General features: G+C 36.3%; 1 protein-coding gene across 1 annotated transcript in view; it reads right to left on the bottom strand.

Annotated features, from left to right (window-relative positions):
* LOC101736461 (A disintegrin and metalloproteinase with thrombospondin motifs adt-2) overlaps positions 1-12,595 on the bottom strand; it is a 32,118-nt gene that overhangs the window by 14,445 nt on the left and 5,078 nt on the right. The window contains exons 2-9 of the mRNA XM_012695730.4: positions 10,760-10,932; positions 9,559-9,730; positions 8,769-9,095; positions 8,171-8,379; positions 6,095-6,286; positions 2,607-2,735; positions 1,364-1,481; positions 58-207 (exon numbers count right to left, since the gene is read on the bottom strand). Coding sequence (XP_012551184.1) covers positions 58-207; positions 1,364-1,481; positions 2,607-2,735; positions 6,095-6,286; positions 8,171-8,379; positions 8,769-9,095; positions 9,559-9,730; positions 10,760-10,932 — 1,470 coding nt within the window. The remainder of the gene's footprint in view (positions 1-57; positions 208-1,363; positions 1,482-2,606; positions 2,736-6,094; positions 6,287-8,170; positions 8,380-8,768; positions 9,096-9,558; positions 9,731-10,759; positions 10,933-12,595) is intronic.

Genomic DNA, 12,595 nt, shown 5'->3' with positions numbered 1-12,595 from the left:
TACACCTATTAAGTTAAGTCGGCTATTTCAGTGCTTTATTCCATTAGATTAATATACCATTTTATTGCCACAAGCAGTGCCGGGCAGCGCGGGGCCGGCGTAGAAGAAGCCGGCGCGGTGCGGGGTGCGGCACGCGAGCTGGGCGCATTGCCCCCGCTGGTCTCCGCCGCCCGACCAAGGCGCTGCGTCCGCGTCACGCAACAAAACCTGAAACACACAAATGTCCTTGTAGACTGCATTCTTGTTGAGCGATGCACCGGTGTTCGAATCCCGCAGGCGGGTACCAATTTTTGTTATGAAATACGTACTCAACAAACGTTCACGATTGACTTCCACGGTAAAATAGCATGGTATAATAAAAATCAAACCCGCAAAATTATAATTTGCGTAATTACTGATGGTAGGACCTCTTGAGAGTCCGCGCGGGCAGGTACCACCACCCTGCCTATTTCTGCCGTGAAGCAGTAATGCATTTTGGTTTGAAGGGAGGGGCAGCCGTTGTAGCAATACTTGAGACCTTAGAACTTATATCTCAAGGTGGGTGGTGCATTTACGTTGTAGATGTCTATGGACTCCAGTAACCACTTAACAACAGGTGGGCTGTGAGCTCGTACACCCATCTAAGCAATAAAAAAAACGAAAAAAAAAACTTTTCTTTAACACGTGACTTTAGTCTTACAGCTTGGATTGTTGTTGCTTAATAAAATAACCGGTTTGAAAATTTGTAAAATACCTCTAGATTTAATTATAGAATTTGCTGCGCACTATAGAGATAACTTAAATTTCCAGGCTATACAAACATTTGATATCGGGGCAAGCTAACGCACAGCGCTCAGTTTGGGTGTGAATTTTCACAGTTTAGCAAAAAAGTGCTTTATAAGTAGAGAGCTACAAACACAGACTTTGTCGAGAGATAGTATACATACTATTATTATGTTATATTTATAGTCTAACAAATATACTCGCGGCTTCGTGTTAAGTAGCTACTAATCTAAGTTGGACTAAATGCTACTTACTTACTTTATGATGATTTTATAATAATATGATTTTGTGATTACTCGTATAAGACACGGACAATCTGTCAGTTGATATGATGTTAAAAATTCTAATATAAATATACCAGCTCCTTTTATTTATTGAGTTTAAATAACAAAATAAAACCGTGGTAACCGTTTAATTCGTTAAATCAAATTATGATTGAAGTTTAAACACAACTTAATATTATAAATACAAACAGAGATTCGTTTGGACATATTGACCAATTGTATTTTTATCGTAAAGAATTAAGTACATCAAATGCAAAATCAAAAATTAAGAACTAACCTAAAATGTCTTATGCATTTAATAGTGTATTTCGAAATACCTCACACTGTTTCTTTGCGCTCCATATAGCACCAGGCGCTCCGCTAAATCGTTCATGCTGAAGCTCATTTGGGATGTCTTCCTCGCCGTCGTCACCATCCAACAGGCAAGTAGCCCATCTGTACATACAATACAGTCTATATGTTCCATCAATAAAGTTCTATGGGTTCTATAGGTTTTATAGGTTCAAACCGCTCAGATAAAAAAGAGAATATCATGTACTTATACAGTGTTCCCGTTTACTACTATTTTAATGCTTAAAAAATCATTTCAGAAATTAGTGAATAAACAGTGCTGGGCCATCATAATAGTCGATGAATCCCACAAATTTCACAAAATAAACGTTTCCATTTAGCTTGAGATATTAATTGGAATAATATATACTTTTCAAACTGGAACACATGAGTGCTACGCGACAGAAATTCGTAGGATGCTTGATGAACGTGATACGCGTATATGAAATTTAATCTTTTAAACTAAATTTAAGTCAGTTTGCTTAGGTCAAATTATAATAATATAAAGTGTCTGTCGAATTATCTACGAATTGATACGGCTGTTTACATCTATACAGACAAAAAACAATACGTTATATCTATATGTATGTTTTCTATAGACTCCGGAACGGCTAAAAGTAATTTTCATGAAATTTTCAGGAAATCTTCAGATTGGCCTAGTGACTGATCAAGTTTGGTAGCGATCGGATCGAAGACAGATCAAAGATCAGCCAGCGAGGTAGTCGGAATCTACTACTATAGTAATATTTTTTCCACCTGACAATCTAATTCATGAGCCCGAAATTCTATATCCAAAAATCGTAATATGTAAAGCTTCCACGGCTACTATAACTATTTGTCTATCTGTACCATAAAACAATCATGCGTTCCGCTTTGAAAAGCAGTAAAGTTATTGTACCAAAGTAATTAAGACCTTAATGTTATGCCTTAGAAGAGTTGGGAAACGGCATTTATGTTGTTTTGTCGGAAATCATCTAACCTCAGAAGAGCCATAAGCTATCTTAGTATATAAAAAAGTTTCTACTGTTTGCTGACGTCATTGTGCTTTTCTAAAGATAAAGGTTGCGTTTTCACACTCGAAATGAACGTAGCTATTTTAAAAAATTGGACAAATGAGGTTAGATAAATACATGTAAAAATTTCATAACAACAATAAATTTAAGTTCAAATTTTATCCTTATTTAGAACAATTTAACACATAATTTGCCATAGCAAAAAAATAGGGTATACTTGAGGTCGGCAACGACTCTAGCACTGCAGGATGACCAGGAAGCCTCTCCATTGGTTCCTCGAGACGGCGACATTATGTAACCGTCGCGGGCGCACGTGTTCCCGGTACCGTCGTGATGCATACCCAAGCTGGAAACAAAGATAACGTACTTCAAGATAATCCTACTCATAAAAGTTTAATACAACATCACATGATTTTGTGATGTAATTTTATGTACCTACATAATTACACAACTAGGATTTTATTAGTCAGAATTATAGGCAAAGTTAAAGTGGTTATTTGGTTGAGGTTTTTTATTGCATTCAATAAGTACGAACGAAGTAACAATCCATCTGGTATTAAGTTACCAGAGCCGGTCACAATGCCACAACCTGATGGTGGTACTACATACAAGGACTCAAAATACGTCCAAACGCGAAGCGGTAAAAACACAAGACAGCATTATTGCAACCAATGAGGTTCTAACTAATCAGAAAGCTTAATACTCAGTAATACAGATTTATTGGTTCTAATTTTGTTCAGACTTAATTAATAAACACTACGCTTCCCTGAACACAGTACTGCGTTATACTCAAATTCGTTTACTGTTTCAGCAACTCGTCTATGAAATAGCCTTCGCCCGAGTTTTCGTGAGGCACGTTCAGTTGATATTTTGAAGGCACATGACCTCTTTTTCAAAGCACAGTGTGCTTGGTGAGAGTTTTTTAACGTTCTCGATAGCGTAAAAGTTAGCTCATATTTTTATGGAATGGGATCGTTTGTCTACGTTTGCTACTAGGGGCGCTGTTCCAACTGCATACAAAATTGGGATAACTTTTACGCTATCGAGAACGTTAAAAAACTCGCACTAAACACACAGATTGCTTGATTGTTTTGTACTATGTTGTGGTTTATGTAATTTATTTTATTTGATATGTATTTATTATCTATGCATTTTGTATGTATTTGTATATTTTACTATGAAAAGAACAAGTCCCGAGTTTCTAGCCGAACGTTTTCAATTGTGAAATTGTAATCCGAACAAGTTGTAAAATAAATACTATTTGAAAGCGATTGTTAAGGTATGTCTTATTATATAAAATTTTTTATTTGATTGAATTATATTTTAATGGTCGTCTTTAAGATGTGCTTTATTACTAGTTATTAAAACGTGTGTTTAACCCTACGTACGTACACGGCTTTGCAATAAAAATAACACTTTATAAGTATTGAACACACCCGCATTTTAATTAACAGTAACTTGTACCGAATAGTAATCACTATCTAATGATATATGCCTGTAAAGAGATTGTTTTTATAGTTGAAGATTTATAAAAATGAATTCTTTAATACTAATGTGAAATAGTATCATTTCGTAATAGATAACTTATGACCGACGAATCTGTTTAACCATATAAGTTGTACATAGTTGTGACAAAAGCGATTTTATTGAAGTGAAACTTCCTTATCGGCGTTGGAAAAAAATTTACCGTCACATTTTTCGGTTACGCGTCACATTTTTCCGTTACGCGCCATCTGTTTTGTATTCATGTCTATGATAATAAAATCCTTTTGTTTAAACTTTATCTAATTTAACTTTTTTGTATTCATGTCTATGATAATAAAATCCTTTTGTTTAAACTTTATCTAATTTAACTTTATTTAACCAATTTCTAGAAAGTTGCATGTAGATCATTTTTCGAAAAATAAGGCCATAAATAAGTTTCACTTCTTACGTGTGTACACTAGTACACGCACACATTTTTTTTTTTAAGATTCAGAAGCGTTAAATATAATTAAAAAAAAGACACTTATACATAATTAGTCTAATTTAATAGAAATTTAATGTATTTCAACTATAGGGCACCAAATCAACACAATTTAGAACAGAAAAACAACCGTTAAATTCCACACAATAAGAATTATCACAATTTAACGAAAATGATCACAAAATGGAACGAACTTACAGTAAGCAAATTCGAAACCAACCTTATGAAGTGGCGGCTGACTTGCTCATAATTTAATACATAATATAAAAAAGGATTAACGTAGCGAAACTAATATAAAACAGAATTTATCATAATACTTCATTTAAAATTGGTCCAGTACTTTATCCGTGATTATCAAACAAAAAATAAACAAACAAACAAAAAGATAAAATTTGTGAAAGCAGCAGCTTTCCTGTGCCCATTGCCTACGAACAAAATTTACTCATCTTTAAAAAAATTATTGCTTAGATGGCTTGACGAGCTCACGACCGACCGGATGTTAAGGTGGTTACCGGAGCCCATAGACATCTACAACGCAAAACCGCCAGCCACCTTGACACATACATTCTAAGGTCTCAGTTTTTACAGACAACCCTTCAAAGAGAAACGCATTACTATTTCACGGCAGAAATAGGCAGCGTGGTGGAATCTACCTGTGCGGACTAAAAAAATGTCCTACCATTAGTAAAATATAATTTTGATTTTTATTACACGATGTTATTCCTTCACCGTGGAAGTCAATCGTTAACATTTATTAAGTATGTATTTCATTACAAAATTTGGTACCTGCCTGCGGGATTCGAACACCGTCACACTTGCATCTCTTGATACGAGTGTACCGGGTGTCTTATCTTTATTTTTCCCCTATCTATGCTGATAGCCTTGAGAGGCTATTTCAGCTTCTCAGTTGAGCTCTCGGGGCTCAAACCAGAGAATTGCTAACACTGACCCTAGCAAGAGCAGTGCTTCGCAGAATCTATCACCGGATCGGAAGCGCGACCCACTGAGAAGATCCGGCGAGAAACTCAGTGGGCTGTATCTATGGGTCAATTTACTCGTCGAGCCCTTCATCGCAAGCGACGGGTTTGGCGAGGACGGTGACCGGATGTCTTATTATTTAGGCGACGACTACATCAATACTTTTTGTTAACCGACTTTAAAAACTGAGGAAGTTTCATGGTCGTCTGTGTGTAGTTTTTATGTGTGTTAACCCAATTTCGCTATCTTTTATAAACTAGATCAATTTTGAAAAATACTTTTATGTGTGAAAGGATATACTATCGAGGCAGCTCCGTTGTTAATTTTAATTCATATATTGTTGATTTTTTTTGTTACACTGCAATTGTTCTCAATAACTTCAAAATGAGGACTTCTTTAATATAAATCGCGGTAGTTTTCTACTGTTTAAGTTTTTTTGTTCGGTAACTATTATTAATAAGCTTTGTAATTTTTATTTTATTTTTATTGCTTAGGTGGGTGGAAGAGCTCACAGCCCACCTAGTGTTAAGTGGTTACTGGAGCCCATAGACATCTACAACGTAAATGCGCCACCCACCTTGAGATATCAGTTCTAAGGTCTCAAGTATAGTTACAGCGGCTGCCCTACCCTTCAAGCCGAAACACATTACTGCTTCACGGCAGAAATAGGCAGGGTGGTGATACCTACCCGCGCGGACTCACAAGAGGTCCTACCACAAGTGATATATATTTATAATAATAGTATAAGTAATATAACCGACTTGTGTCCGATCTCGTGCGCCAGTATGTAGACGGAAGTGAAGCCTGCTGACGGGTAGGGACGGCCGAGCACGTCCGTGGCACCGAACTCCGACACCACGCATGCGTGCGCCGGCAAGCACACCCCACCCACGGGCGCTAGGCCCATAGTGACGCCGTTCCGCCGACCATTTTCTTCTGAATAAAAATCTAATCTGGAAATAAGATTTTTACCTGCCGTATTAAAGTCCTTTCAAAGCTCGAACAGTTCTAACAGTTAAATCTATACTAATGTAAATCTATAGTGGTTTTTACGGATGTTCCGTTATAACTACTGAACTATGCATCCGATTGACTTGAAACTTAGTATCCATGTAGAAAATACATTTTTTTTTATTGCTTAGATGGATGGACGAGCTCACAGCCCACCTGGTGTTAAGTGGTTACTGGAGCCCATAGACATCTACAACGTAAATGCGCCACCCACCTTGAGATATAAGTTCTAAGGTCTCAGTATAGTTACAACGGCTACCCCACCCTTCGAACCGAAACGCATTACTGCTTCACGGCGAAAATAGGCGGGGTGGTGGTACCTACCCGTGCGGACTCCCAAGAGGTCCTACCACCAGTGATAAAAACATGTACTTAATGGATAGGCTAATATTTATATGAGTGTTGGACTCCCTAATAATAACGACAATAAATAATAATGTTAATTTTAAATGCCCAGGGAAGCGGACGGGTACAGCTAGTATGATTCTAAGCTTACGGGTATTGCTTAGCAAACCACACTTCGTATCTTTTTATTACCCTTGTAGGCCGCTGCCTACCGCTATCTATTTTTAAGCAATTACTCTAGTGACTGATAGGAGTTTCAAAAATGGTCTGCTACTTTAAACAGTAATGTTTGGTTCCGTGCAAATGACTCTTCGTAATTTGACAAAACTATGGTTGTTTCATCACACAAATGAACAACGTGTTGTATAAAAACCATTTACTAAATTGGGAAAATTTACCATCTCTATTTCATTTATTACTATATTTTAAGTCCATACTTAATCAGGACATGTCTGCATTTCAACAAAACACAAACTTACAAAACGGTCAGGAAATACTGGTTTTATTTAAAAAAAGAAACAGTGTACTTCTGTTGATACACTGAATACCGTATATATAAATACCTTCGAAAACTTTAAAAAGATCAGACAGACGAGAGAACACATTGTAGTGTAAGTTGCATTGGTTATGACACCCTTCTAGCCGGAACGTATCTAGGTCAAACACGCGGACTTTAAAGTGCTATCAATGATACACTACACCAGTGGTCGGCAACCTTGTTACCCAAAAGAGCCAAATATAGATAAAACACAATTCAGATTTATTCAAAGAGCCATTTTTATCATATATATTTTATGGCCTTGCGTTTCAAAAACTCTTACTCGTCTCTCACAAGGCAAGTTATAATATAATAAGTTTTTTTTTCCTACCTATGCTGATAGCCTTGAGAGGCATTTCAGCTTCGCCTTGACGCGTAGCTGAGCTAACAGGGCTCAAACCGGTAGTGTTGCTAACACTGGCCCTAGGAAGAGCAGTGCTTCGCAGAATCTACCACCGGATCAGAAACGCGACTCACAGAGAAGATTCGGCGAGAAACTCAGTGGGCTGTGTCTATGGGTTAATTTACTCGTCGAGCCCTTCATCGCAAGCGACGGGTTCGGCGAGAACGGGGATCGGCGCTTGAGGTACCTAAAAGCGAGACCATTTGGTCCACAGGATCGGGTATGAATAAGTAATACTCCGTGTCTGAACTATATATTTATCGGAAGAGCCGTAGCCGATGAGTCAAATAGCCTTCACGTAGCAAAGAAAATTCAATGAAAATTCAAAAATAGCAATGAATTTTCTGGAAAGCTAGTTCAATAGGGATAGAATATCGTTACTAGGCTCCTTAATAGATCTTAGTTAAACGATGTGATGGCCGGTTGATACTAACTATTATCCATTCCCAGAACTACTAAAAACGATCCTTGTTGAATTTATCCCTCGTCGTCTGCAAAACAGGTAACAAAATAAGTAAAAAATTATGTAAATTCACTAACCCAGATAACAGTAAGGCCATATCCCAATGTTCGGGATCTTCATCATCTTCAACGTTTAGTGATCTTTGATATGCACAGAAAGAGTCTAGGAGTTTGCCACGTTCGGCATGCGCTGAAAGATCAGTTGGCTGAGACCTTAATAACGTTAACCTCACTAGTGACAACTGGATATGAGTACCAAGGGAAGAATGTTGATATAGCGCCTGTACCTAAAATACAATAAATATAATCAATAAACATTTTACATGTCTAATATTAATTTGGATCGTGTGTGAAATTAGTACTTTATTTATTTATTGGTTACTGTGCGAAATACGTAGGTAAAACGACCAATTAAAAAAAGATGTACAGATGAGCTTAAGTCAGGTCAAGGTCATATAAAAAGTGGAAAAGTGTGTAACAAATCGAACCAAAGTAAAGATATCGTATCAATATGCAAGTAGTTTTATTGCTTGACAAGTATGTAAAAGTAATAAATAAATATTGTAATTACATATATTAAAATTGTAATCTTATTACTAAGGTCATACGGTATACGGTCATACGGTCATAAGGTACCTATACAAAAACTGTCAAGTGTGATTAAACGTTAACGTACCCCATTTATATAAGCCAGCAACATATCACGCAAATCAGCTTCATTGTAATGAAAAAATGGATGAAAAATTTTATATGCAGCTTCGTCGAGAAACAGTGCTATTTCTATGGTATAGCTGGCCGGGCCTTTCTTCACTGGAGGAGTGTGGTTTCGCGGACGGCGCCGCGGCCGCGGTCTTAGGACTCTGGCATCATCGACGGGCGGTGAAGGAGGAGATGCTCTTCGAATTACGTGTGCAGTACGACCATAGCTGTTCTCAGCACGGCCAACACCAGAAGGCAACGGGCGGACCTCATATGTAGAGTTATCGACGACGATTAGTCCGTGCTGGAATTAAGAACTCTTTGTTCGTGATTAAATTTAATAATAAACTAGAACAATAAATGACCATATAGTATAGAACCGATGATTCAAATATCCAGGGGTGTGTTAAACATTAAAATAAAACCGAAACTTATAGAATCATGTCTTTAAATGTGACATAGAGATCGATTTCATGGGATTAATATCAAGAATCGAACAATTATTTCAAAGAATTAATACAAAGGTCATCAAAGGACTGTAGCGCATATAAATGTATGGCAATAATGTTGTACCAAGTCATTCAATATTTTGCCCGAAAATTGTAATTAAAATCTTCATACGTCCGAGAACTTTAGTCTTCACGGATCGAGTATGTTAAAAGGTAACTATTTTGCTACTGTTCGGAGATATAATAACCGTCTGTTTATTTTTTTAATATCATAAATTAAACTGCTTAGTGATGGCTCGAAATAAAGCAAATTTTTACTAGTGCATGATCTTTGCAAGCCGAGAAGGCAGCTACTGCGTTAGGACTAGCATGCAGGAAATGGCAAGAGGCATCCACGCTGGACAAGGGTTTCTCTTCCCCACGTTCGGTCCACACGCGGAACTCTGGAGACACCAGTCGACGGTTTGGCACCAGCTGAAGATCGAAGTTACTGTAACAAAAAAGATCATGATTGAAATGCTCAAACATTAAGTAATTAAATTCAAAGAGGTTGATTTTTAAACTTCAGCTAGTTAATAATAAACTAGCTGACGCGGCGGACTTCGTAGTGCCTCAATGGATAAATAAAAGACCTAAACTTTTGTATAAAATAAACATAAAACAAACAAAAAGAATCCGTCCGACGGGGGACACATCAAAGGAAAAACAAAAATGTTCTTTTTATTTAATTCCGAGCATTTTCATATTTATCTACCTTTTAAACCTTCTCTGGACTAACAAAAATAATTCAAGACCAAAATTAGCCAAATCGGTCCAGCCGTTCTCGAATTTTAGCGAGACTAACGAGCAGCAATTCTTATGTAAGATGTCGTCTTTGATTTTTACTACACGATGCTACCCTCATGCAATCATCATTGTAGTAGTAAGTAGTTAACTACCACCACTTTGTCCATTTCTATCGTGAAGCATTAATGCGTTTCCACCGTTGTACTATAAAGCTGAGACTTAGAACTGAAGTCTCAATGTGGGTGGCGGCAGTTACGTTGTTGATGTCTATGGACTCCGGTAACCACTTAACAGCAGGTGAGCCGTGAGCTCATTCACCCATCTAAGCAATAAAAAAAAAATATTTGTCCATAAACATAAAACACATGAAACTGTAAGTGACAGTGGGGTTATAAAACAACATCTAAATATTTCACAAAGTCAAACTTTTTTGTGAAAGTTTTTCCCGCCCTAACCTCAAATTATAATCGCCACAAAACAAAGTTTAAATAATTATATAAATTTACATGTGTGATTCAAATCTATTCTAGTGCACAATCTAAATATCTGTAGCTTTGTTTAGTGCCAGTTGGTGTCAATTATTTAAAAAAACCTTTCTGGACCCGAGGATTTTTTATTCGAATATATTTTAGATTTGATTTGTACATGTAAATGAAAACTGAACATAGTGTGACATACTGGAAAATCAATAGAGTTCGAATTTATTTATCGAAATTTTTATAAACTAACTTACCGACCGAACGCATCAAAGTTGTACGGTAAAGGAACGTCATCATTGCTACCGTCCACGGAGGACTGTGCTTCCCGCGGCAACAACGCTGGCAAGTACACTACTTGTACGTCTGCGCCGTGACCCCGCTCACCACGCCCCTCCTCCTGCCACCACCCAAATGTTGGCAGAAGCTCCTGGAAATTTCGATACGCCATTACGTTTCACGCACCAAACAAGACTTCGCATCGTCATAATGCTATATGGCAAATATTCTTATATGTATGAACGTATGAGCTTTCTACATATAAAAAACTATTTAAATATTTTCTCTTTTTATTTTAAATTACTATTAATTATTATAATTCAGATTTCGACCTCATGTGAAGGTGGATGACGTTATATATTCTTAAGCAGTCTTTGGCCTTTAGACTTAACATTTTCCCATAAAGGCCTATATTTTAAATCAAAAACAAAGATTTCTCGAAAAAGAAGATAGATAGGACGCAATGACAAAGTAATACATTTATTTGTTCATTCTGTACAAGTAACCTTCCTCAGACATATATCTCTGAAGAAGAGAGGATCTTCTTTCTTTTCTAAATTGGGCTTAACGCCAGCGGATAGAACCGTTGTTACTTTTCCTATTTATAACATTTGCTGCTGATATTATAATATTACAATTATTAATAATCACAATAAAACAGCAAGGCTGACGCTGACTTATAAATACATTTATCAATCAATGTGGGTATTGAGAGCAGTCACAAAATAATCTTCAGAAAGTAATAACAAATGTTTTTTTTTTCGTGAAGTAGGTCAAGCCGCTGAAGGCTTATAAACGTGACGTATTGCGGACGCTCGCATGTCACCGATCACATTAATTCAATATCTATCTACAATATTATAATAATACCTCCTAGCTTTTGAACTTGGTTTCGCCCGCGTTAATATGAAAAAAAATACTATCCGAGTATATTTTCTTTTTTTCTAGAAAAGTCTTACCCTATATTCGTTTCTGTATCCCTAACATCCTTCGCAGCCTGTACCTCTTCTGCACAAATATTTCGAAATATCATTTAAAAAAAACTCACTTTTATATTTAAAATATTAGTTTAAACTAATTCCAATGTTCATAATATATTAAAAAGATAAAATGTTAGGTATATACCTAATATTCTAGAGCTAATCATTCTAGAGCTTATTTGGACTGGTGGATTTTATTTACTTTATTATCCCAACAACGATCCCAAATATACTCAATATCAGCGTAGATATGGTCATAAGCATATATTAGGACGAGTAATTAAACAAACTTGTGAGCGTTAATTTCAATTGGTCTAACAGAACAACGCCGGACTGACTGGCGTCCTTGTTCATTTATGTAATTGACATATTAACACTTTCGTCATTGTTTTAGACCTGTTTGCGATTATACATTGTTCAAAATATAAGTTAGGAAGATTATAAAATACGATATGAATGAACAGGATCTATGTAATATTCACAAAAAAGCCGAAAAAATTATTATCATACACCTATTTACAGCATAGTTATAATATAATAGGTACTATGTAATATTTAAGCGTAAAAAAGTTTTTGATTATTGCTTAAGAAGACTAAAGTCTCATTTCAGTACATTGCAACGTGCTCTGTAAGTACAAACTTCTAAAAACTCAAACTGTCACTGTACCGAATAATGCACGCAATGATCAGACGGACAATGATTTCTTAAATCTAATCTTTATTTTATTTAATCAGATTCCATACAGTTTATAGTGACAGTTAAAATTAAGAAACACCTAAAATAAATAACTAACCGACACGTTTTTCATTAAATAACTTTCATAAAATCCTGTT

Source organism: Bombyx mori, chromosome 5 (genome assembly GCF_030269925.1).
Source record: "Bombyx mori chromosome 5, ASM3026992v2".
NCBI classification, from domain to species: domain Eukaryota; kingdom Metazoa; phylum Arthropoda; class Insecta; order Lepidoptera; family Bombycidae; genus Bombyx; species Bombyx mori.
The sequence above is the reverse complement of the archived record's forward strand: the minus strand, read 5'-3'. Positions and strand labels throughout refer to the sequence as shown.